This window comes from Cryptomeria japonica, chromosome 11, assembly GCF_030272615.1.
Source record: "Cryptomeria japonica chromosome 11, Sugi_1.0, whole genome shotgun sequence".
Lineage (NCBI taxonomy): Eukaryota > Viridiplantae > Streptophyta > Pinopsida > Cupressales > Cupressaceae > Cryptomeria > Cryptomeria japonica.
In genome coordinates this window covers 199,424,467-199,452,160 of record NC_081415.1, presented here as the reverse complement: position 1 = coordinate 199,452,160, position 27,694 = coordinate 199,424,467, and the positions used below count along the sequence as shown (strand labels likewise).

The 27,694-nt window shown below is 41.8% G+C and overlaps 1 protein-coding gene across 2 annotated transcripts in view; it reads left to right on the top strand.

Annotated features, from left to right (window-relative positions):
- Positions 1-1,295: 1,295 nt before the first annotated feature.
- The window catches only part of LOC131041213 (uncharacterized), a 145,285-nt gene continuing 118,886 nt past the window's right edge, over positions 1,296-27,694 (top strand). For both annotated transcript variants that reach the window (XM_057974239.2, XM_057974230.2), the window contains exon 1: positions 1,296-1,602. In XM_057974239.2, coding sequence (XP_057830222.2) covers positions 1,428-1,602 — 175 coding nt within the window. In that variant the 5' untranslated portion in view covers positions 1,296-1,427. The remainder of the gene's footprint in view (positions 1,603-27,694) is intronic.

Sequence of the window (27,694 nt, the reverse complement as noted above, 5' to 3'; positions counted from 1 at the left end):
GAAAATAATTAGAAGTAGAGATGTTATATTCAATGAGAAGGTCATGTATAAAGAACATATGCAGGAAAATAAGCATGAATAGGTCAAAAAGGAATATGTGGTGCTGGATGAGAAACTTGAAAATAAAATGCCATTGGTATAGTTTGATGCTCAACAACGACAAAATATCCCACAAATTCTTGCGAGTGTTAGACGTTCTATGAGGTTAAGTAGACCTCTTGAAAGATTTTCTCCTTCTTTGTATTATATTTTATTAATTGATTTTGGTGAACTAGAAGGATATGAAGAAGCAATGCAGGTGGATACCAAACAACAGTGGGAGCTAGGCATGAAAGAGGAAATGGATTCATTGATGCAAAATCAGACTTGGGACTTACCATTACCTGCAGAAAAAAGAGCCTTGCTAAATAAATGGGTTTATAGGCTAAAGGAGGAAGATGGAGGACAAAAAAGATATAAGGCCAGACTCATGGTAAAAGGTTTTGCATAGAAAAAGGGTATATATTTTGATGAAATATTCCCTCCAATTGTAAAAATGACTTCAATTAGAACTGTTCTAAGTCTTGTGGCTACAGAAGACTTGCATCTTGAACAACTAGATGTTAAGACAACTTTTCTCCATAGGGATTTGAAGGGGGAAATCTACATGCAACAACCACAGGGATATGAGGTCAAAGGTAATGAGGAGTTAGTGTGTAGGTTGAAGAAGAATTTGTATTTGCCTCTATTTGTCTATCTCTATTTCTCTCAATTTCTCTCTCTGTCTCTATCCCTCTCCTCCTCTCTCTATATCTCATTATATCTCCATCTCTTTATCACTCTATCTCACCATCAATATCTCTCTCTATCTCTCCCTCTCCCTTTTCCTCTATATCTCTCTATCTCCCCCCCCCCTCTCTCTCTCTCTCTCTGCCCCCCTATCTCTCTTTATCTTTATCCCTCCATCTACCTCTATCTATTAATCTCCCTCTTACTCTCTCACTCTATCTTCCTCTCTCCCCCTCTATCTCTAGACGTCTCTCTCTCTCTCCATTTCAATTTCCTTACCTCCCTCTCTCTTTCTAGTATCTCTTTCTTTCTATCCCTATCAAACTCCCTCTCTCTATTGCAAATATACTACATAAAAATACGTAAAAAAATTATACCAAATTTTTTCTTGATTAACATTCTACACATTTTTAGACATTACCCATTGCACACTAAAGTGCCATTGCCAATTTATTAGGTAGATGAGTACTAAAATTTTATATACAAATTATTCATTGGATAAAAATATCTTTATAAAAATATAGTTCATTTTAGTAACGCATATAGTTCAGAAAAGGAATTCAATTAAGTTCGTAAAAATCTAGCCTGATCATCCCCGTTCATCAGACATTCGGGCTGCCGTGCACATAGTTTGCCGAATTATTTCACTGGGAGGTAAAATGGAGGATTCTGTGCAACTCCCAGCTCAAGAATTGTCAGAGGAAAAAACAAAGACAGACATTCCACCATGGGAGAAGCATGCGACAGTTATCAATATGCCTCGCTTCGATTATCAGGCGCCCTCCAATCTTCTTCAAACTTCCCACTCAGGATTCCTCATAACATGTCCAATAAGTATGCATCATATTTCTCTCAATTCCTTTATTGCTTGCATTCATTGTTTTAATGGTTTTTCGAGAACCCTTTTACAATTTATCGGTTATCCGAATCTCCACAGAGAATTTGTAGCTGATGTTACATGAATGGTGTTTTATGTGTATATATACATAAAATTTCTTGGCAAAATCTCCACTTACAATTTTTAGCAGACGTTTCATGTTTGAATGTCATTTAAATTTGGGTCAGTTTAAATGCCACTGTAACTGTTACACCATAGCCTTGCAACATCGATTATTGTGTTAAGGGGGATGTGAAATCAGGTTACATTATTATATGTTTGCTCCATTACTATCACGGAGAATCATCATCACATTGTGATTGAAAAGGAATATAGAAGTAGGAACTGTACTGATGTCCACGATCGACTTGAATTCTCGTAAAAGAATATGTAAGCGTAAATTGAAAAGTGTGCAGTGAGACTCTGTATTTGGTGAGGCCAGCCTTGGATTTTAGATTAAATGTCATCCCGAGCCCGTGGGCTTTTAAACGGCATTTGATGCGAGAATGCATGGACACTTATAATAAAATGAGAAAGCAATACACCAAAATGTCTACTCTTATTGCATGAAATCACAAAGAAAGAAAGAAAGTTGAAGCAGAGAAGTTTCATTAATGCCTACGAATCGCTAGAGAACTCAAAATCACACCTTACAATAGACTTTAGGAATGTAAAAAGGAACGCTGACGATTAAAGACGGACCATCTTCCTTCTCTCTGGTTTGCTTTTATATTGTGAGCCCGCTTGTTTTATGATTATCAGTTTTTGATGCGTCCCTTTATAATGTAGACGAGTTTAAAAAGGTCACAGAAGAAATGAGTACTCATTCGCACAGTTGAAAGTCCCATCTAATTAAAAGCCACTGTGAAAGCTCCTATAACTTCATCAGAAAAGCGGAACTGAAAAACAAAATTCGGAAGCAATGAGAAACAATATCCAAGTAAAAGTGGTGTAAACCCTAGATGAGTCGTTTATACCAAACACCTATGATAAAAATAATTTTGTGAATAGTAGAATCCTTTTTTAGAAAGAATCTATTACAGAGCCAAGAGAAGAGGGATGAGGAAGAATGAGACACTTGACCGCATCAAAGTTAAGAGCAAAATGGTTGGTCATCACGAAAGGCCAAATATAGAGTTCGATCATATTTTCTGGAAGGTCTGGAGAAGAGGGCTTATCTGAAGAAATAATTTTTACCTACCTTGTAATCAGCTTACAAGAACTTCCTAGGGATCAGCTTATCACAATCCATTGCTATCTTAATGACTTGGTAGATTCTATGGAGCACCTCTAAGTTTGTGTTTTAATACGGAGCTTTATAGCATCCTATGTGCTAAATTGGACTGAAAATTGGCCGTTTCTAGGTATGAGTCGTGGTGGAATTGGGTCCTGAGCGGAATCAACTTTGGGTTATCACAGGGTTCAATTTGCAGCTTCAATGCATTTTTTTTTGACTCTGTAACAGGAAACCCTAAAGATAATTGCAGCACTGCTAAATTAGAACCCTATACCTGCAAATTTTTAGAGGCATTGGCCAGAATCCAAAACTATTTAATCACTAGTAGTTTCAAAGCCAAATAACCAATCCCCTATGAGATCCTTTTGGCTAAGACACAACTCTTTATGATGGAAGCATCAGCGATAATTCGTTTACTAAGTGTCTTAAAAATGGTCGAAAACATGGATAAGCATTGCTGGACCAAAATGGTTGTTGAGGAGGAATTAGATATTTGGAAAAAGACTTGGAGGAAGTAGAACAACAAGTGGGACATTAATTCGCAATAATGTCCTAACCTTAATGAAAAGAAAAAAATTTTGTGCTAAAAATTACAACACTGTCACGTGGACAAAATAAATTGGCCGAAAAAAATGCATTATGTCAAAGAGTTCAAATCCCCATGAGAACATGATGAAAAAACTAATTTGAGGGATGCAAATAGGGTAAAGGCTAAAATTTTAGTTGTGCAATTGAGGACTGGTTCTCATCATCCTAGATGTGGGATGGGTAGATGGACAATCCCCAAGGAAGAGTGGAAGAAAGAACTTGCATTTTCTGCAGCAAGTTTCAATGGCACTTCATTGTTCAGTATGCTGCATATGAGGATATTGTATTCAGTTTGAAAACAATTTGAAGGTGGGCAATTTGAATGAGCTATTTGAGGTGGCAAGGCTTCATAAAATCATAGGTTTCCTGATTAAGATTCATGATAGAAGAGCCGGCATTGAAAGGAACTTGAAATTGTGTTAATGTTGTGGCCTTTGGCCCCATAGACTGCTTGGTCTCGTGGATGTCATTAAAATTTATTCGTTCGTTGATTTCAACATGTTTTTTCTTGCCTTATTGGGTATGTAAAACCCTAACTGTCAAAATTTCCTTTTTTTCATTTGTTTTACATGCTAATTCATCTGCTTGGCAATTTGTTTATCTGACTCAAACCAACAATAGAGCCTGCCTGCCCTCTTATACAATATGTTTGTTGAGCTGGAAAACAAAGGATTATATTTATACTATTTTTATTAATATTTTATAAGTGACATCTTTTAATAATAATTTCAAATCTATTTTTTAATGTTAAACTATTTTGATAATTTATTGAGTATATTATTTATATTTAAAAAATCAATTTATATAAGGCGAATTTAATGCCGATTTTTTTTTCAAATTTTTTGCCCTTGCCGAACTTTATCCGAATATCATAGTTGCCGAACTTGAACTCGAATTCGAACTTGGTGACTGAGGATATCAATATTTAGATCTTAAATATGTATAGTATTTAAAAACTTTTTTTTTCAATATTAAATATAGTTTACTAAAACAAAGTTACACTATAAGGAGCAACAGCTCTAGATTGTATCAAAGAAGACCACCTATCAAAGTATAACAAAATAAGGTACTCGTTGTTACAACCGATAATCATCCTATGCCAAAAGTATTGATCCAATTATTAGTTCCATGATTCCATTGTATACATGGGGAAATTCAGTATGCTAAATAGGCAACCATAAGGACCTTAAATCTACTAGCAATGTCCAAACGTAAGACAATAGAGGAATTCAAATGAAAATCAATCAATATAAACTTCAACAAAATATGCAAACTCCATGTTGATCTCAATGCACTTGGCCTCTGTTGTTCTCCTTCTTGTGTGGGGTAATGGCTCTCAAAGTTGCACTTCACGAAAACCTGCAATATGTAAGCACAAGAATTTTGAAGATGATGGTTATTGATAATGAGGATTGATGTTCAATTTATAGATTTTGAGAGTTTTGATTCGATGGTTGAGATTGATTTGAAGACAAAATAGATGAATAGTTGAGATTAAATGAAACTGGTTGGTGAGAGACTTTGATTGAGAGAATAACTCATTTGACTGACTAGTCAAGGGACTTGATTGAGAGTGAGACTGAATTGACTGAGCAGTTAGAAAAAGCTGATTTCGAAAAAAGAGGAAGTGACTGACTAGTTAGAAAAAGGCGATTGAGAATTGACCGAGAGTCAATGGCAGTTAGGAATTTACACATGTGGTGTAGGAAATTAAGAATGAAATTGAATTTGGGTTTTCAAAAACTTGGAATGAAATTGGAATTAGTGGGAAGTGAATTTGAATTGAATTTGGAGGGAAATTAGTTTATTTGAAATGAGAGTTAAATGAAATTAAACAATTTTAAGAATCTATTTAATTTGAGAAGACATCATTAGATAATTAAATAATTTAAAGAAACTATTTAATTATGGGAATATGAAAATTTATTTTAATTAAACAATAAAAATCGTTTAATTAAAGTTAATAATCAAGATTAATTAAATAATAATATTAGGGGGGAAATGATTAAATGATTGAAAATTAGAGAGATTATGAAAATGATGAGGAATGTCAATTCAGAAGAATAAAATTAGATTAGATTAAATAATAAAAACTATTTAATTAAGAAAGAGGAAGAATTAGCAAAATTGACATTTGCAGGCTTGAGACAATTTTAAGTGTCTACACCAATGATACTGTTACTGCATTTTGCTTTATCGCATTCATAGATGCTAAAAGGAGGCACAATCAAATTTGGATCCACATCTTTGAAATCGGTCTGGTGGCTGGTCTTTTCCTTCTTAGTATCTTCTTCAGAATCTGGTTTGGTAATCTTTTTCGCCCCCATAAACTTCTTCAGCAGCTCCAATTCATCCTTGTTCAGATTGTTCCTTCCTTGTGGGAAGAAGTGGGCTGTCTTTATCTCTGTTTTGTAAACTATCATGAGACCATCCTTTAGCAGTATCATGAAACGATCCTTGGGAATTTCTAATGCTGCTGAAACCTGAAACATAACAATGAGATGAATCCTCATCGTTCCTCTTCTTCCAAATAAACCACAAAATCTCATTAGTAAGCACAAGCCAAAATTTATTCAACTCAAAATTAAAAGCATCGACATAACCAGCAAGAATCTCATGCCATGAAAAACCAAGATTCTCAATTAATACTACAGGAAGATCAAAGAACAGAGACCAAATAGTAAGTGCATACTTGTGGTATAAAAAAGATGCTCAAAAGTTCCAGGCAAAACACAAAGGTTACAGATTTTGGTAGACAGTTCATACTTATGCAAAACATGACCTATCTACCAAGATAGGACTATCCCACGTCTAGGAGCATTGATGGAGATTCCTCGAGACACAATTATGGAAGGAGGTGTAATCAGGGAAAAGGAAGTATATGACTTCTCTGGATGGTATTGTGCACTGATATTAGGAAAAGAAGGCTTTGAGAAGTCAAATAAAGAATCAGCCCGACTAAAGAGGATACTTAAAGAAATTCAGGTGCAAATCCTCTCCTCAATGGAGGAATTGTTTGCGCAAGAAATGGGAGATAAGGAAATGACCATAGATAATTTGAATAGCAAGGTTAAGGAACACGTTTTCGAGGACATAAGTTCTTTCTTGGGGAGTTGCCTGGATACATTTGCACATTCATCAGTTTCATGAACAAGATTCAAGAACTCAAGTCAGCTTGGGAGAAGACTCTCAGTCGGTGTGAAAAGGATACCATAGTCATGGAGTACAAGCATGAGACTACTCCAAGTGTCTTTGTAGATGAACGCAAGATAGTGATGTCTAGGTTCATTGAATTTGCCAACAAAGAGAGAGATAAGGGACGCTTACTTCTAGATGATGAGTTGTTTGATGCTTAGTTTACACTCAGTTATTGGCTTCTTACTCTAGCTCCCTTTGCATAAAAGGTGGTCATTTGCTTTGAAACCCTAATTAGGGTTTGCTCTCAATGCCTTTTGAAGGCCTATGTAAAGGGATTTACCCCCCTCATTTGTAATAAGGAGAGATATTATGAAATTGTTGCTGAAATATTGCCAAGATAATAACAATTCATTCATTGATTCTATGGTGAATATTTGTGTTGTCTTGAAGTTGCATGGTTTCCTATCCGTCAAAATAGAGTAGAATTTGTTTATTCATTCATTGATTCTATGGTGAATATTTGTGTTGTCTTGAAGTTGCATGGTTTCCTATCCGTCAAAATAGAGTAGAATTTGTTTCTTTTGAAGTTGTTTGGTGAACGAAAGATTTGATAGTGTTGATTAGTGGTGAAATCCTATTGCTCACACCTTTGATGAATAGATGATTTCTTTTCATCGTGTAAGGTTATTTTGAGCTTGTTTTTGTGGATGTTTAACTTCTATCCTTAGATAAATATTGTTCGTTCTGATGGTAATTATTCAAGGTATGAAAATCATAAGCACCACCTTTGAAGATTGCACCCACTTTGTCTAGTTGTTTCTTTTGGCGAACCTAAGTGTGGTTTGATTTCACCCGATCATTCATCATCTCTTGAATCCTTAGAAGTAGAATAGAATTCCTAACCCAATCCTTTTTTCCATTTTTTTAGAATTTTTAAGAATTCCATGATCCAAAATCTTAAAAAGAAGAACCTTCATTGCTATATCTTCCGTACCATACATTCTTAGAGAGTGCATAATTCCAAATCCTCATTGTGATCGAAGAACAACAAAAGTGTAAGTTCCCCTTGGATTACTAGCAAAACACCAAGCCAAACGAGCTCATATCCAACATAAAGTCGCAAGTTCACATAGGAACCTTGGAATCACTTTTATGAACTTTTGCAATCTTAGCATAAAAGGCAATTTTGCTCAAGAGAGGAAAAAGTGTTTTTGGCATTTTTATTCATAAAATGCCCATCAACACCTCCCTTAACGGTCATCGTTCTAACTACCCTACAAATGGTCACAAAAGCATAGAAGGCTGCCCCCTTTGTGTCAGAATGCTCAACGACAAGAGCTTGGTGCTGAGACCCTCCTTGGCTTTGTTGAACTGCTAGAGACAACCACAATCCTTCCAACCTGATGTTGGGTCACAAAGCTGCCCCTCCCTTTATCCAGAGACACAAAGATCAGATTCTCAAACTGGAACCGTGATTTTGAGGAAAAATCGCCAAATCCTCCACTGCTTCAGAAAAACAACCACGATTTTGTTCAAAAAATTGTCAAAAAGGATCTCCCAAAATAGGGGCTTAAACAAGGAAATCAACTGCAAACTTCAAATGGATCCTCTAAACTCTATATAAATGTTTATAACTGAAATATAATTGAAATAGAGCTTCGACAATATCATAAGAACAAAAAAATATGCTGCTAACAACAGCAAAACCAAATTGTAACTAATTTTCTTCTCTAAGCACTCCAAACTTCTACAAACACTTGCAAACACCCTAAGATAACAGCACAACTGCAAAGATTTTCTGCACATATACAATCTCTGGGTGAGATTGCCTCTGGAGACTCTTAGACCCACTACCCTTGAGCCTCAATCTCCTTGGTTTATCAGCCTTGGAGATTTCACCTTGTTTGGTTTGCCAGCCTTTGAAGGAAAATGGCTTTTGCCTGTTGAAAATGACAAGATAGAATGAATGAGAGTTGCAAGTTCAAATTAGATAAATAGAAATATGTCCAAACACAATTTTGGCGCCTGAATCCACACTTAGGAGGGAAAGTGTTTGAATTTTAAATAGAAACATTCATTTCTCCTTTCTTTGCCAACTCTTAACATTGTATTATGAACTGCTGACTTAATCTCCTTAGTTAATAATTTCTATTTTCACTTTATAACCAAAGTTACCATTTCCAAAATCATGCCCCTTTTGATTTTAGCAACAATTCAAATCAATTGCCATTTTTTCAAATTTGAATAATTATTTTTGGCAATTAGACTTTTTCGTTTTATTTGCAGGTCCTGATTAACTATTTTTAGATAACAGGACTTACTATAAGTAGTAAGTTGCTAAATTTGGGAAGGGACATGACAAAATCTGATCAACAATGGAGGGTGACTCTTCACCTCCTTTGGACCTGAGAGCTCATTCCAACCTCATCTTCAATTCAAATTGGATCCTCAAATATTTGAGGCCAAGGCTTCCTATATTTTTTGGCAAACAATTCCAAGTCCAGTTCACACTGTGCCTCTTCCTTTTGCCTATACCATATGACTATAAGAACTCTCTCAAAATCTTTTGAAGTTGACCAAATAGGACATTAGCAAATAACCATGCAGAGGACTGGTAAACTGCATGAGATGCAATGAATTTTTGTACAACCCGAATCCTACCTCTAAGGGAGAGCAGGTGAGTTTGCCATTTCATATGTTTCTTTTCTATCTTCTGAAACACCCATTCCCACATGCTTTTTAGAGAGGTGGAGACAGCAAATGGTATGCCCGAATATCTGACCACCTTATAGGGACTAGCCCATTGCCATCCTTTAGTTACAAGCCAATTAGGAGATCTTTGGTCCATCCAATCACAATGGATTTTTGAGGGGACACATTTGAACCTGAAGCTACACTAAATAGCTTCAATCTTCTTGTCAAAGTCGGCCTCTGTTAATTCAATGAACAAAGCAGTGTCATCAGCAAATTGAGCATTTAGTAGTTGCTCCTCATTGGGAAGTCTAATACCATTGATTGGAGTAGATATAAGATTAGATCTTAGTACATAGTGTAGTGCATCTGCTGCAATCACAAATAGGGTAGGGGCTATAGGGCAGCCTTGTCTGATAGACCTCTGAAGAAATATGGTTTCTATGAGTTCTCCATTCACCTCCACTTGAGTAGAGGAGTCATTGAAGAGGATATTGATCTATTTGCTGAATTAGGTGGGAAACCAAAGGCTTTCAACATTTCAAGCATAAAGGGCTACTCAATCCTATCTTAAGCCTTTTCAAAATCTGAGAGAATCATTGCTACATTTTGTTTATCATGTTTAGATCAATGCATTGCCTCCCAACTTGTAATCGGCTCAACATTTCTCGAAGAAGAAACATGAAATTTTTTCTTCTCTGAGACACCTTTTTGTGACACGAGGGGGGCTTATCACTTTTCTTTAATGACTTCTTGTCTTTTCTAGCCTTCTAAGTTTACTGTTGAATTGCTTGGAGAAGGAATATGATTTTTGACAACATATTTCTGTTTTGTTGAGGCATTTGGTGTTTGTTCTTGTAGTTAATATTGCAAGCTAGTGAGTTTTTGCTGTAACATCTTGTATTGGTTGCAAAATTGCATGAATAGAGGCTTGTATTGGTGTCAAAATTCCAATATTATCTTTGGCTTTGCCTCTTGTTTGCTGCTGATATTAATTTGCAAGGATAGCATGCCATTGTTGTATAGTGTGGACATGGTTACAAAAACTATACACTTCCAAATCGAGTTTCATTGATTATTGATTGGAGGTAATAGAATTCACAATACCTTATGGCTTTTGTTGTCAAAAAAAGATGGATTGGTCCTTATCATTGCAATAGGTTGCCTTTTATAGATACTGTTAGAGTGATATGCCAAGCCCCTCGATATGCGTTGCCTTTTGGTATAGCTATCGATACATGGAAGAAGCCTGTCCTTTCAATTACTTGTTGGTACATGAAAGTGACTTTAAAGCAATGGAGAGTAGATAGATTTGTGGCACATTGGTAGCACGTGAAAGGGATTCATCTTATCAACGACACATGGTTGGAAAGGAATGGAAATTTCATTTAGTTAGGATTTACATCCTACGATAGCAATGCATGGGTAACGTAGGGAGTTGGAAATGTAAATGACAGTGTCCTTATTTCTCTTTGGCAATTAATCGGGATGAACCTACAAATGCTGTTGTTGCAATTATGTTAGGTGTTGGGTATATTAGTTCAATTGCAATAGCTTGACTCATAAATGCGAACTAGAGGTACCTCAAATACTGAACACTGCAACTGTTTTAAACTTTTAAGATATGCAAAATTTGTTTTGATTTTTGTTTACAAAATAAAGGACAACTCATGCTTGAGATGTCCCCACTTTCTACATAAAATTACCTACTAAAAAGAATCTTCCACTCTCTAATAAAAAATCCTCTCTTAATGCTAAAACTCCAACTATAAGAGTACCCCAATTATCTCTTAAAACACCACCTTAATTATAAAGATTATACTAAAACTTCCTCTACTTTAATTTGAATACGGAAAGCCATGGACTAGAACAGGTAGTAGGAATGGGGTTGGAGAGCCAAAAAAGCTTACACAAATAGAGGTATTGGTGACAGAAAGGGCAAACATAATATGTGCAAGTTCATCTAAATGATCAACAACTTCGAGCAATGTCAATGGAAGGGCTCTTCTAGTATTTTCATTCTATTGCTAGCTGCCTTTGTTAAAGACACCAGTGGACACTAGAAAAAAAGAAAGAAATTAGCTAGACCAGGAGAAATAATGTGGGATATTTCAGTGCCTTGGGAGAGCCATGAGGAGGAAAATGGATTCCATCTCAGTGTTAGTTTAACGTGTCTCTTGGGCTTGAGAAGCACATTAATCACACGTGAAATTGTTGAATTCAAAGTAGTCACTTCTGCCTCTCATCAATAAACAATTATAGCAAGTGCCTTTTCTTTTGTTAGCCGAAAGATATCACAAACCATTGTTGGTCCCTCTCCAAGGTACTTTTGCATGAACTTGGAGCCAGCAATGCAAATGGAGGCAACTGTGATATGACATCATTGTGTTTTTCAGATGCTAGGAAATAGTTTTGTGATTAGCTAGGGATATATTGCAATATTCCCATGGAATTTGAAGAGCTATATTCCACTTCCTTTGTTATATATCAACTTGTGACTGACAAATTGACAATTGAAGGGGAGACAAAGAGAAAAGTGAAAGGGAGCCTCAATATTTCGGAAAATGAAGGTAGCAGTGCACTCTTTTTCCCATCTATAGAGTTTGTGACTTCAACTAGCACTTCTCAGACTTAGAAGCCGAGCGTAAAGAGTGAAGAAGCAAGAGACATGATGACAATAGTGACAAAGTTAGCCTTTGCTGGTCAAAGATGAGTGGCGAATAATGGATAGAAGCTGCTGGGCAAATGGACAACTGAGATGGCAAAGGGTGGGAGATAAAATTCTTTCTGTGTATATGAGCTTTGAGTATGCCATATTAGAGGAGCAACAAATGATATTATGGCTAAAGGCAATTAATTGTTTGGAGTGGTAGAATGTGAAGCAGCATTGATACAATATGCAAAAGCATTAAAAATGATCCCATGTCCAATAATATCCATTTGGTTTGGTGAACGAAATATAAACAGAGTCTTAAACAACAACTAGCCACAAATATGCATGCAGTTGCTTGGAGGAAGCGCATAGATTTAAATTTGGATTACATTGTATGCAACAACAATTCATTAGAAAAACATATTCCAAAGGATTTCATATGCTAGGATTCATAAAAATCAAATGTGTATGAAGAGCAGAATGGAGAAGATACTAAAGAACATAAACATGATAGATTTTGTCGCTTGAAGGAATTTTTCCTTGCGTATCAGCCTTTCTTTTTCAGCCAAAGCTCTTTAATCTGCTCTGATACCAGTGTGAGGCTATTACATAGGTAATTGGTAAAATAATTGAATGAATTAAATGAATTATCAAGCGATCATTTTTAGAGTTACAAGATCGATGTTTCCATTATGAAACAATCGATAATTGAAGCAAAATTAGAAACATCTAATATTTACAGGAAGATACAATATTGACAATTAATAATTAATAACTAAGATATTATTCTAATACCCTCCCTTAATGGTCAATCTGTCTACTACACCAAGTTGCCCCATGAACTTAACAAACATATCTGGATTCTGAGACTTGGTGGGTGTTAGGGGTCAATAACACATGTTAGTTTGAAGTTGGGATAGGTGTTTATGTTTGGTTATGTTGAGTCGTCGGGAGGTTCCTGTGGGGTAGTTGGTAGTTAGTGACAGTTGGCAACTTGGCCAACCGTTGAGTCTATATATGATTCGGATGGAACCTCGGCAAGAATGGGATTGTATTGGCATATTCTTGAGAATTCAATAAAGATATCATTCTTCTGGTATAGCTGTTTATTGTTGTTACTTATGCTTTGATATATGAATGTTCTGTTACATGAATAGTTGGTACGTGTGAGAAATCCTTGTTTTACTCGTGAGTTTACAAACCTCACAATAAGGGCTAAACATTTTGGCGCCGTTGCTTGAACGAACCTGGAGATAACTATGGCAGCAGGTGGAAGGAATTAATGGGCCGGCCATTCGACCAACAATTAATTGTCGTGGACAGCGACACACACGAAGAAAGTACTGCGGAAGAGGCACGAGAGGATCAGTTGACGACAGACTTGGTAGAGTTGTGGGACATGTCGGTCACACAGTACGTGCAGAGGAACGTTTAGGAGAGAGCCGTCTCTGAAGGCACGGTACGTGGTGAACTCACCGTCAACACTCCCATCTTTGACCTACTCAGAAGTATTCCAAGGTTACTCGTCATAAATCTGATTGCACTTCAAGACCGAAGGGAGGAAATTGTACGGGAACTCCGTCAGCAACAAGTATTCCAAAGGTACGAAGAGCGCAACTGTAGGGAGGAAGAGGAGAGGGAGACAAGCCGGCACCGTTCCTCTGGCACTTAATGCCCCTACGGCCGAACAAAGACAAACGTACCACTGCCACCAAAGGTGTAGATGAGGGAACGGTACGAAGATCTCTCCGTATAAAGGAACAGGTCGAGCGGAGATGACGACTAAGGGAGGTTGCTGACTCGAAGAGCCCTGAGAAACGTAGCAGAAGTCGGAGTGTGAGTCGAAGTCATAGTCGGGAGAGACAAAGGCCGTGTACGTGGAAGGAGTTGGCGGAGGTCGCGAGGAACCTGCCACTTCCAGACGTAGCGGAGGAAGATATCGCCGACTAGGCCCCACACTCGACGTCGAGTGAAGAAGACTCGAGAACCGAGTCGTAGAGCAACCCGTCAGAGTATTCTGAACAAGGAGAGGAGGTGGTATGGGACCTTCATGAAGAGGTCGCCAATATTTTTGAAGCAACATTATCCGGCATTAGGAATTTGTCCTTGTCAGAGGAAACCAAAATAGGAGGGTTAGATCTAGAAACCCGGGGAAGGAGGGACTATAGGAGCGAGGGTGACCAAAGCCCTGCGGACAGGGGTCCAACCAGGTCAAGAGCATATGGTACCTTCCAGACACATAAAATCTTTCGGGCATATAATAGCTTCCAAGTGCTACATAAAACCCTCCAGATAAAAACAATGGCACACACCTCGGAGAAAAAAAAGCTTCCAAAATTCATGGGCGACGGGTCGGAGGATCCCGTGCGACATTGTAAGACACGCGAGACCATTTGGGAAGCAAATGGCCAGGACGACCAGGATTACTAGTTGAAGGCATTTCCAGCCACTCTGCGAGGAATAGCCATTGCTTGGTATACGGACCTGGATGCCCAGTATAGAACGTCCCGGAACAGTTTGAAGAAGGCTTTCCAAGAGGAGTTCAAACTCCTACAAGACGACAATGAAATTGTGGCAGAGATTTACAATACCAAGCAGGGAAAAAGCGAAAACGTGCGAGCATATAATAGAAGGCTGAGGGAAACGCTCAACAAAATGGAGAACCAACCGACTGATGACCTCAAGAAGAGATGGTTTGTTGAAGGGCTGGTACCATCCCTCAGATGGAAGATGAAGGTGGTCCCTCCGCCCTCGTATGACGAAGCATACAACCGTGCGATGGATATTGAAAGTGAAAATAAGACATCCTGAGGGAAGTGCCGGGTGAGCGATGGTGACAGTACGGATAAAGACAGTGATGGGGAGTCCAAAACGGTGCAAGCACTCCGAAGGGATATGATGAGGATGATGAGAGAACTAAAAGATGACAAAGGTGGCAAAGAAGGAAAGGAACTATGGTGCATCGACTGCAAAACAGAAGAGCACACTAAGGGGAGTTGCCCTCGTAAAGCTTTATGTGACATCTGCCAAGTAATGGGACAGTCCATTAAGGAATTCCCGTATAACTCAAAAGTACAGAGCACACAAGTGCTCTATGCCCAACCCAACCAAGTCACACCGCTAGCGACACCTCCGAAGCCGGCAACAAACTTTGACGCCTCTCCTAGAGGGTACCGAAACAACCAGTGGGGTAACAACAGATCCAATACCAACACTCCGAGGAGTAGAATTCAATATGACGCAAAGGGACGACCCATGATCTAATGCCAAAAATGCAACAAATGGGGTCACTTTGCGCGGGATTGCCAAAATGGAGATGACGCAGGAAGTTTGCTGTGCAAATGGTGCGGTTTGGGGAATCATGAGGACACAATGTGTCCAAAGCAAAAAGGGGTGAATATGCTGGAGGTAGAAGAACCAGAGGAAGGCGTACTGGCAATCACAAGATTGCAAAACAAGAAAGCTATGTATCCTGACCCTCGCATGGAGAAAGAAAGACTCCAGGAAGCCAGGGTAGATATTGAGCGGGCGATGGCAGAGGAATGGAGGGCCTCGCACTCGGCTGCCAGTACCCCACTCCAGTTAGGACCGAAGAAAACAATCATTAAGCAAATGTTACAGACCACTATACCCGTGGGGGTATCCGACCTTCTATAGACCATGCCATAGTTGAGGATGGCCCTAACAAATGCAGCCGGCGACACTGCCATCAGCCAGGAACACCGGACGATGGCAGAACCACATAGTACGACCCCGGTGAAGGAACTTGGTACGGAGGCCGTGGACCCTATGTTGCTCACGGTAAGCATTGGACGAAAACCTGCCATGGTCGAGATGGACATAATGGGACAAAAGCTCACAAACACCATTGTGGATGGCGGGTTTGGAGTCAACGTGCTACCGGAAGAAACTTGGAGAGGTCTGGGCAAGCCTACCCTTTGGCCACCAACATTTCATCTTGTCGGTGCGGATCGGCACGACATCAAACCCCTCGGAACTCTTATGGCACAAAAGGTGTTGATCGGGACACAACAATTCATTTTGGACTTCTTAGTCATCCCACTGGAGAGAAAAGTGTACGACGCCCTCCTGGGAAGGGGATGGTTGATCATGGCTAGAGCCAATCATAACTGGAAGAAGAATACACTCTCAATCGAGAGCGAAGGCCATAAGTATGTGATTGACCTGAGAAATCGGTTCGTCAGTGAAGAGCTTGCGTCATCTGACTCTGACTCGGAAGACTCAAATAGATGGGAGTGGGGTTTCGAAGGAGATAGAGGAGGAAGGGAACCCAATGAGGAAGGAGTATTGGAACTGGACGGATGCTTTGAGGATGGAACTAGTTCGCTAGCTGGACTCTTCCATTGGCAGACGAAGGACCACAAGGTCTTTCACCTGGAGTGCCACATGCTGTAAATATGCGAGATTGGAGAATCAAGTGGCGGTATGGAAGAACAGTCATTTCCATTGAGTATGACAGGTACCAGGAGGGAATGGCATGAGTGGATGACACGCCAGTCCACTAGTTTGAACGAGACAAACCCATCCAGTACGAGGAAAGGGGTGTGAAAAAAGTTTATCTAGGCAAGGATGAGGACCCGCAGGTAATACTCGTAGGGGATGACTGGAACCCCGTACTGAAGGCGGCGGCTTTCAGGAAATTTTTGGAATACAAGAATGTTTTTGCCTGAATCTACAAGGACTTGAAGGAGGTACCATGGGAATTGTGTGTACATCGCATAACCCTTGTACCAAGAGCCCAACCCGTACGGAGGAGACCGTATAGGATGAACAAGAACTACGCGGCCAAGGTGAATGAGGAAATCAACAAAATGTTGGAGGCTGGGATCATATTCAAAGTGGAAACTAGTGATTGGGTTTCCCCAATAGTCATTTCTCTCAAGAAGGAAGCTAATTAGATAAGGATATGCGTGGACTTCAGGTACCTAAACGCAGTAACAATCAAGGATCCATTCCCAATCCCATTCACTGACAACATTCTGGAAGAAGTAGCTGGGCATGAGATATACACGTTTCTGGATGGGTTTTCAGGTTATAATCAGATAAGTATTGCAGAAGAAGATAAGCTAAAGACCACATTCGTGGTAGAAGATGGGGTGTACGCCTACAATTGCATGCCCTTCGAGCTATGTAATGCACCGACAACCTACCAGAGAATAATTTTACACATTTTTGACAAAATGTCTGTAGGAAATTTCAGGGCATTCTTAGATGACTGGTCGATTTTCAGTGATCAGGACACCCATCTAAAGGCACTGGGGGAATGTATGGAGAGGTGCTAGAAAGCTAGGCTGGGCCTTAACCCAAGGAAGTGCAGGTTTATGGTACCACAAGGGAAGCTTCTCGGCCACATTATCTGTAAAGAAGATCTGAAGATCGACCCGAATAAGATAGGAGTGATTGTCAACATGGAGAACCCAATGAATTTGACATGGGTGAAGTCATTTTTGGGACATGTTGGCTACTATCGGAGATTTATCAAAGGCTTTGCACAAGTCTCCTGGCCCCTAGATAAGCTGACAAGGAAGGGGGAGCCATTCGTATGGGGTACGGATTAGGAAGAAGCCTTCAAGGAATTAAAAGATCGGTTGGTAAGTGCACCAATACTGGTGTACCCAGACTGGAATAAGGAGTTTCACGTCCATGTCGATGCCTCCAACTTTGCGATTAGTGCTACCCTCGCACAAGTAGGGACGCAAGGATTGGACCATTCCGTTCTCTTCGCTAGCCAACTTTTGTCAAGGGCTGAACGGAACTACAACACAACGGAGAGGGAGGCACTCAGGATGGTGTACGCAGTACAAAAGTTTCGCCACTACCTGTTGGCTACTCCGTTTACGTTTTACGTGGACCATCAAGCACTAATGTATCTGGTAAATAAATCAATTATCCAGGGTCGAGTAAGTAGATGGCTATTGGTCCTACAAGAGTTTACCTTCACCATTATTGTGCGGCCAGGCAAGTCCCATGTGATAGTCGACCAACTATCAAGGATCAGATCGGGAGAACCGGCCGAAGGGGTGAACAAGGACTTCCCAGATGCACACTTGTTCCAAATTGTAGTACTACCATCGTGGTACGAGAAGATCGGCCAATACCTTTCTACTTACACATTTCCAAGGGAGATGCCCCCGGGGGAACAACAAAAGCTGGCATTAAAGAGTGAGACTTTCCAGCTAATCAATGGCCTGTTAAATAAGATGGGCCCCGACCAAATCTTGAGGAGATGTGTTATGGAGGAGGAAATTCCCAGCGTGTTGAAGGAAGCACATGACGGGTTGGTAGGCGGACACATGGGACCAGATGCAACTGCCAGGAAAGTACTTCTAGCTGGTCTGTGGTGGCCAACTCTATACATTGACGCCCGGGAGTGGGTGGCTGGGTGTGACACTTGTCAATGGGCAGGAGAACCATTCAAAGAGGGACTTCATTCCCCTCTTTCCCTCGCAGCCTCAGGAGCTATTCGAACAGTGGGGTTTGGACTTTGTAGGACCCTTGAAGCCGAGTAGCATGCACAGGTGCAAATATATTGTAGTAGCTATGGAATATCTCACCAAGTGGGCAGAAACGAGGGCTTTACTAGATAACACGGCTCTGAGTACGGCACGGTTCTTGTATGAACAAATCGTCACGAGGTATGGGATACCCCTCCAAATCACCAGTGACAGGGGAGTGCACTTTGTCAACCAAGTAATCTGTACCATGACCGTAGAGTTCAAAATCTTTCACAATCTCTCTAGTCCGTATTACCCCCGAGCTAATGGACAGGCAAAAGCAACCAACAAGGTGTTGGTGTCAATAATTTACAAATTGTGTGGAGTGGAGCAGGAAGACTAGGAGGAAAGGCTACCAGCCGTACTGTAGGCTTACCACACAACCTGCAAGGTCACCACGGGGTATACCTCGTTCTAGCTCATGTATGGGTAGGAGGTAATGTTACCAGCCGAATACACCGTACCTAGCCTCTGGGTGGCGGTGGGTAATAGACTTGATGACGAAGAAAGCTTGAGTGCAAGGCTTGACAGCTTGATGAAATTGGACGAAAGAAGAATAATGGCACAATGGACAACGGAGGTAGTGCAACGACGACGGAAGTGCTGGCATGACCAGCACCTACGACGGGTCAACTTCCGACCGGGGCAATTGGTTTTGAAGTATAATGGCCGGAACGAACTCCGGCCGGGGAAGTTTAAGGTTCGTTGGCTTGGACCCTATAAGATTAGAGAGGTCGGCCAGAACAGGGCGGTGAAGCTATCAACTCTGGATAACAATCCAATTAGAGACCCGGTGAATGGTTCGAAGCTGAAAATCTACACAAAACGGAACAAACCTGTGATCGGGATTAACATGTTGGGATACACCACCAAAGGGCATTGAACCATTGGCCAGAGCAAGGAAGTCGAAAAAGACCCGGTGTTAGAAGAAGAACCCTACCGGAGAGATGAAGAGTGGGCAAAGCCTTTTGCAGCCATGGAAGAGCGGCTTGTGCCAAAGCAGGTGGAAGGTGTTGCAGTTCCCAGGAACCACAAGCACCTCACAAACGCGTATTTTGGGGAGCCAGCAGTATGGGTGCGGGTTTGAGGACATTGGAAGAAGCGGGCCCCATATGGTGGTCTTCGAGAAGGGTACGTAGCATACGATATTGATGAAGAAGCTAAAGCCCGAAGGAAAGCCGAGAGTGCAAATAAAGAGGAGGAACCTGAAGACCTGGAGGCGGAACTGGACTTAGAGGAGTATGGGGCAACCTTGGGTCCCTGTTTAAAAATGGTGTTGAAAACAAAAGATTTATTCATCATTGCCTCCCGGCCAGGTGAAGTGGAAGCCGGACCCAATTCATTATATCGGGTGATCCCTAATCCCACGGGACCCCCTGAGGTTGACGGAGAGAAAGTAAAATGGTACCAACAGTACGAAGGCCGTTACATTGACGAGCGATATAAGGGGTTGGGATCCGCTCTGTTAGTTGACAAGATATGGGACTTGGAGTACGCAGGGTCATGTTGTGCACAAGAATGCTATAGGAGGTTGCTGCACATCTGTATGCGGTTGCACAATTCAGAGATAAAGTTGAAGACTCCAAATGACTCCTCAGAAATGAAGAGGAACATTGGAGATGAGGACGCCGACCAAGGGTCAAACAAAAAACGGAAGGAAGACAGGTCAAGTGACAAGGGAAGAGCTAGGAAGAAATATAGTACCTGCACAACGAGGAGGAAACTAAGGGGGTGGAAAGATCATTCGGCAGCATTGGTAGAAGCAATAAGCTACCCTGTGGAGCCCAAAGGGTTATCTAAACGATGCAACCTAACCTCGGGATACCTTAGTAAACTGAAGGTACGAAGAAGAATTGCATTTAAAAAGTGCTGTCAAATAAGAGAATTAAAACAATTGCTAAGAAAGGAGATATTAGAAGTTGGGAAAGGGAAATACATGGAAGGGAGAAAAAGGCCAGGGACAACAAGTATTAAAAAATTAAAGTGTAAGGCAAAAGTGATGGCAGTAAGTCGGGAAAAAAGGCATTTAATAAAAAGGCACTTATTTTATATAAAATTAGTGAAGCATTTAGGCCTAACCCTAACCCTGACAAAAGCAAGTGGTTATAAAGACCCCCAAGAAGCCCAATTGTATACAACTCAGAGAAGAAATCCAAGCAAACTTGGCAGTAGAACGGAGCCGAGAGGAAGAAGGCAAGGATCCGTACAGCTAGGCACAGAGAAGAAACTAAGTTCGTACAAAGTACGAACCGATTGTATGGACGAGCGTGAGGAGGGGTTGAAGGATCTACTAGTTAATCCGTATGGTGTACGGATTGCTCGAACAAAAGGACGCGAAGGCCAAGCATCGAGTTCGTACGACGTACAGAGTGTTCGTACGGACGTGGCAGCAACAAACAAAGTACGATGGAACATACCGTATAGTGTACGTTGTACGACATCTGCAACATCGACTAGTGTACGACGTACGACGATCACACATCACTCGTACGATTTGTGCAAGTTCCAACAGAATAATCCGTACGACATAATTGTCCGTACGAGGTGCAGTGTAGAACGTATGGTGAATTGAAAGGGTTGTACAACGTAGAGGAGGGGAAAATCGTACGAACAAAGACAAATACCGTACGGTACCGTACGAAGGTCGGCATAGGGAAGTCCGTACACGCAAAGAACAGGCATGTATAAAAATTGAAAGTGTTTTTTGGAAAATTGAATAGGAAAAGTTTATTATACGGTCAAGAGAAGGAAGGTTACAAAATCCGTACGGTGGAGAGGTAGCAGCTAGTGCAATGGGCCGTACAAATTGGCGGAGTACACTTTCAGATGGTTATAATAACGGCCAAGGACGGGACAAAGGCAGAAGAATAGGGCACAACAGTTGTAGTGCAACTATGACAGGTACAGATCCAGCCAGCAGCAGCAAGAAGGCCTAAATCAGGCCAAAAGTGCAGAACGATCCAGAGGGAATCATGGGGGAGAATGTGACTGGCAGCGAATGCTGTACTTGGTGGGAGGAAACTTCCCCTGACCATGTGATAAAGGATTCCCTCAGAAAAGCCTATGTAGACCATGCCATCTAGATGCCCACATTCAGCATCAAGGATTTTGAGCCGGTGCTGCGGACTATGGTATCCGGATACAATCTGTAGGAAAGGGCTTCCATTATTCAGTTCCAGGGATGCACGGTACCAGTCTCATTCAAACTAGAGGACTGCAGGAGGGTATTTGGTATACCTGAGAAGGGGGCATCTGTAGCGAAACCAATGAAGAAGCTCACCAAGGAAAAGAAGAAATGGCTGATGGATTTGGTATGCAGGGATGACCTCATAGAGGAACAATGGAAGAGTGCTTGGTCGGACAGTAGGGGGTTGAAGCGTGCGTTTATTGCACCAGGAGAATGGAGAATGTTGATGGACTTGGTAAAAAGTCGCCTCACAGTAGCCAGTTGTACAACCAACATAGCCATCTGGATGATAGGGTTAATGAATGGGATTAAATGTGGTAAAGTGTACAACTGGGGGCAACTGCTGGTGGAAAGAATTCATGATTTTCTCAAGCTGGAACACAAGACATTTTACATGTGCCACCATGCCATCATCCTATTCTTGGATGTCGTATGCCTGCAAGTACCACGAGAAATGTGGGGAACCTTCGAACCACACGGACGGGTGGAACCTAATAAGCCGACCATGTACTACTATGCCCATTTGGACACACTGGGTGACATTGTGCAACCGGCAAAAAGGAGGAAGCTGGATGCGTTCGTAGAGGTTGAAGCTGTCAGCAACACCGAGGATTCTGAGGAAGAGGCAAAAGAGATTGAGGAGCAGGAGAGCGGCGATGAAGGGTTCCGTATGGCACCACACACAACCGTAGAGGATGAAGGGGAAGCAGAATCGTAGCAACCAAAAGAGGAGGAAGGGGAAGATCAACATGGAGGGCTACGAGCGCAATGGAAGAGCACGAGGGTGAAATTCACACCTCCAAAATTATCTTCGGCACACTTGGTACCACAGGAAGCACTTATAATGGCCAGTTCGGTGGGGGATGTACGACCAGTAGGAGTGTTGTTCCGAAAAATCAATGAAGGAGAACCACCGGCATAATGGCGGGTGTCACGACCACAAATTAGCCAGTTGTACTTGCGTCGGAAGTCGCGGATGGTACTAGTATGGCAGACCAGACAATGGCAGAGGAGGCCGTACTAGGGAAAGACGAGGTCGCCGTACAGGGAATTGGTACTAGTACGACAGGTTCAAGTACTTGTACGACGAGCACTTGTACGATACCAGCAAGAACTGGTACGACACCAACAGGTATTGGTATGCCAGGTGCTAGTACAGTACCAACGGAGAAGGACGAGGTAGGGGATGTATTGATGACTGGGGATGGTCTGGAGGACTTGGTAGTACTGGAGACACTGATGGATGAAGATATAGATGCATCGTTGGATGGGTGGCTGGGGCAGTTTGCACTCACACCTCACTCCCCTCCCTCCCCTGCATCGCATAACATGGCTATTGGGCCGCACCAGACATAGGACGGGACTACGTCTTCACAGACCAGGATGTGGGGATGTCTGTTGACGAGGAGCATAGGGCAACAGGAAGTGGTGGGCAGAGCCGAAAGATCAACTATGATGGGGAAAGCGGGCCAGAAGGATCACTGACAGGACTTCACCTCACTCTACCAGATCCTAGCGATCCAGCAGGCTCGCTCCAGCGGTTCCTTGGAGAGCTACATGGGATTTCAGATGTGGCATGTGGAATGGCACAATTGACTGGGCAGATGGATGCCGACAACTCCGCTGACGCTGAGAAACTTTGCCACTTCATGACTTTTGGGTGTGCAGACAAGTTTGCCTGCCATTTCGAGCAGCAGGGGTGGCCAGACAGTAGTACGCCGGAGATGGCACAGGAATAGAAGCGCATGCGCCTGGTGGAAGGAGGGGGCACTCTGGGCACCACCTTCCGCAGCATGGAGGGAGCCTTTCAAGATGTGTACCTGCAGATGCGACGACACCAGATAGAGCAAGAGGCCCAGTGACTGTATATAACAAAATTGGAGAAGGAAGGGTAGAAGCATGCACAACTAGCGGTATCAGAAAAGAATCTACGGGATGAGCTAGAAACGAAGGTGACTACTTATGAGGCCCGTTGTAGCATGTAGAAGAAGGAGGTGCACGTATTGGCAGCAAAGGTGGCCGAGCTTACCTTGCAGATAGAGCAAAAAGACAAAAAACTACTAGAGGCCGCACACATGGTGAAGAAGGCACGGGAGCGACAGCTAATGGCAGATAAGAACCTCAGACTCCACACAGAGCAACAACCTTCTTCTTCGACCACTATAGGGATGCCTCCTCCCCCTTCTCAATCTTAGTCTTTTGTTTTGTATTCCAACTCCTATTCTCTTAGTCGTCTAGAAGACGACTAATTTTTTTGGGGGGGCTGATGTTAGGGGTCAATAACACATGTTAGTTTGAAGTTGGGATGGGTGTTTATGTTTGGTTATGTTGAGTCGTCGGGAGGTTCCCATGGGGCAGTTGGTAGTTAGTGACGGTTGGCAACTTGGCCAACCGTCGAGTCTATATATGATTCGGATGGAACCTCGGCAAGGATGGGATTGTACTGGTATATTCTTGAGAATTCAATAAAGATATCATTCTTCTGGTATAGCTGTTTATTGTTGTTACTTATGCTTTGATATATGAATGTTCTGTTACATGAATAGTTGGTATGTGTGAGAAATCCTTGTTTTACCCTTGAGTTTACCAACCTCACAATAAGGGCTAAACCGTGGGGATATTTGTAGCTTGGTCTTTAGTAGGAACATACTGCAAATCCACGGATCCATCTTCAACCAGCTTGTGAATGATGTGACAATGAAGCTTAACACACTTGGTTCGCTCATGGAAGATTGGATTTTTGGCGAGTTTGAGCACCCCTTGATTGTTGCAAAAGAGGGGTGAAGGGCCTGCTTGAGACATCTGGATGTCTGAAAGCATCCTTCGAAGCCAAACTCCCTCATAGGATGCTTTGATTGTTCCTCGATATTCAAGTTTTGTCGAGGAAAGAGCTACAACCTGCTACTTCTTACTAGTCCAAGTGACAACAACTATGCTCAAACTGAAGGCATTCTCGGATGTGGACTTTCTGTCATCAACAGAGCCTGCCCAATCCAAATCTGTGAAACCGATGAGTCTGGGATCTTTGGTTCGTCCATAGAGGATACCAAAGTCTGAAGTGGTCTTGACATAGCGCAGGATCCGCCTCGCTACAACCCAATGATCTGATGTAGGAGCTGTCATTAAGTGGGATATGTAACTCACTGCATAGGTCAAATCAGGTCTAGTGGCGGTGAGATATATTAGATTGCTCACTAGTTGCCTGAAATCGGATTCATTCTCAACTGGAGAACCAGATTTGGCCGACAACTTTATGCCTTTCTCCATAGGTGTAGATGCAGGTTTGCAGTCCTGCATTCATAACTTGTCTAGCAGAGCCTTGGCATACTTAGACTGAGAGATGAAGATGCCATGAGACCGTTGCCAAACCTCAACACTTAGGCAGTAGTTCAGAAGCCCAAGGTCGGTCATGTCAAAAGACTAGCATAAATTCTGCTTGATTCCCTGAATCAAAGATGCAAAACTGCCAGTGATGATCAAATCATCAACATATATAACCAGATTGATGATATCACTGCCAGTAGTTTTGACAAATAGATTTGGGTTAGAAGGACTCCTTTGGAAACCTTGATTTGTGACATACTTATCAATTTTCATGTACGATGCTTTAGGAGCCTGTTTCAGGCCATAGAGTGCTTTCACCAGTTTGAGCACCTGGTGTTCTTTTCTAGCAACTTTGAATCTAGGAGATTGCGTCATGTAGACCTCTTCTTGTAATTGACCATTCAGGAAGGCACTCTTGACATCCATTTGATGGACCTTCCAGCCACACCGAGTTGCCATGGTGAGGACTAATTTGATGGTGCTCATCATTGCTGTCAAAGCAAAGGTGTCCTCGTAATCAATCCGTTGAGAGAAGCCTTTGGCAATGAAACGAGCCTTGTACTTATCCAAAGTACCATCAACCTTGTATTTGACCTTATAGACCCATTTGCATCCAATGGGTTTCTTCCCTGGAGGAAGATTTGACAAAACCCAAGTGTTTTTCTTAAACAAGCTATGGTGCTCAGAGGCCATAGCTTGTTCCCACTTAGGTATCCCTTTCGCCTCTGTGTATGTTTGAGGTTCATACACACTGTGAATGTTGGCCATGAGAGCAAAATTGACATAATTAGGATTTTTACTCTTCTTCCGAGTAGTTCTACCCTCGATGAGCTCATCATCATGAAGATCGCCAATTCTCGTAGCCCACCTTTTAGGCTGGAGAGTAGAAGTGCCAACATCAGATGTAGGAGGTGCAACAGGATCAGGTTAATCAAACAAAAGATTGGATGAATGCTGAGGAAAGTTAGGTGGTGTAGCTGCGTGTCTAGGTGATCCTGCAGGAGAAGGAGCTGGTGTAGGTGCGGGAACTGGAACAACAGGAGTCCTCCCATCAGGTGGACCTAATGGAAGATGGACACCCAAGTCTTGAGCCTTGAAAGGTTGATCCTCTGAATCCTAACTGGAGGAGAGAGCTGAAATGGCCCTCGTTCCTCATCAAAAACTACATTACGATTGAAGATGAGACGATCGGTCTTGATGTCAACTAGTCGGTAGGCTTTGTGATTATCACTGTAGCCAGTTAGCATTCGTTTCTGGCTCTTGGCATCCAGCTTGGTGCGTTTAGCATTAGGGATCCAAACAAAGGCAGTGGAGCCAAAGACCTTCAGGTGACTGATTCTCGGCTTGTGACTTGACCAGGCCTTTTTTGAAGTCCTCTTCTTCACAGCTACTGTAGGAGACCGATTCAAAAGATAGACTGCAATGTGAACTGCTTTAGCCCAAAACTTCTTTGGAACACTCTTGTGTTCAAGCATAAACTGGGCCATTTCAGTAATTGTGCGGTTTCTCCGCTCAACGACACCGTTTTGCTGAGGGGTGTAAGGTGTTGTGAGTTGGCGCTTTATGCCATGTTGTTCACAAAAATGAGAGAAGGCAAAAGATCAAAATTCTCCCCCATTATCAGACCTAAGATTAACAATATGTTGACCAAACTTTTTTTCTACTAAGGCTTTGAACTTTGAAACAAAACAACGCCTCTGATTTTTGATGAAGGAAATACACCCACATTTTACTACTGAAATCATCAACAAAAAGTAAGAAATACCTAGACCTAGTAACAGATGGAGTAGCCATAGGTCCACAAATATCAGCATGGACCAGTCGTAATACCTTAGAAGCCTTCTAGGAGTCACCATCCATGAATGGAGTCCAATGCTGCTTCCCAGCTTGACATGCTCTGCAAACTCCAAGGTTCTGGGTCTGGATCTCTAGCAGTCTGATGACAAGATCTTCCTAAACACACTGAGAAAGATAGTGCACATTTAAGTACCCATAACACTGATACCAGATTGTACTAATAGAGGAGCGCTTTGCTGCCATGGCAAGCTCCTGAGAATCAATAGAGTCAACTAGTCCGAATAGACCATGATCCTCAAGACTCACGACAACAATAGACTGAGTCTCCCGATCAATGATACTGCACTGATGTGAACTGAAGGTCATGTCGAGCCGAGGAGGATGTCTCAGATTTTGACTAACTGAGAGAAGGTTGAGTTCCATTCCTGGAACAAAGTACACGTTGAGGAAAATCCATTTCCTTCCTCTAGACTGAATCTGCACACTGCCCTTTCCGACAATAGTGTACTCTTCGCCTCCAAAAATAACAGAATCCGAGTAAGGTTGAAAGTCAGTGAATCAATCTCGACGATGAGTGAGGTGGCGTGAGGCACTTGAATCTATATACCAGGTAGAAGACTTCACATGGTCTGCAGGTCTTTTAGCCATGAAGGCGTAAAAGGTAGATTCGTTTTGCTTAGTGTTGTCATCTACATTAGCTTTAGGCTGTGAACCACTTTGCTTGGATTGGGCAGCCAAGCGTTTATGACACTCAAGTTTCATATGACCAAACTTATGGCAGTAATTGCACTGAACACTTTTCTTCTTCGAGCCTTTTGATGATGGAGCAGAAGGTTTCTACTGTAAAGATTGGAATTTACCTTTATCCTTATGAAAGGATTTGGCTGCGAAAGCTTGTTCTGTAGAGGATGAGCTGGTA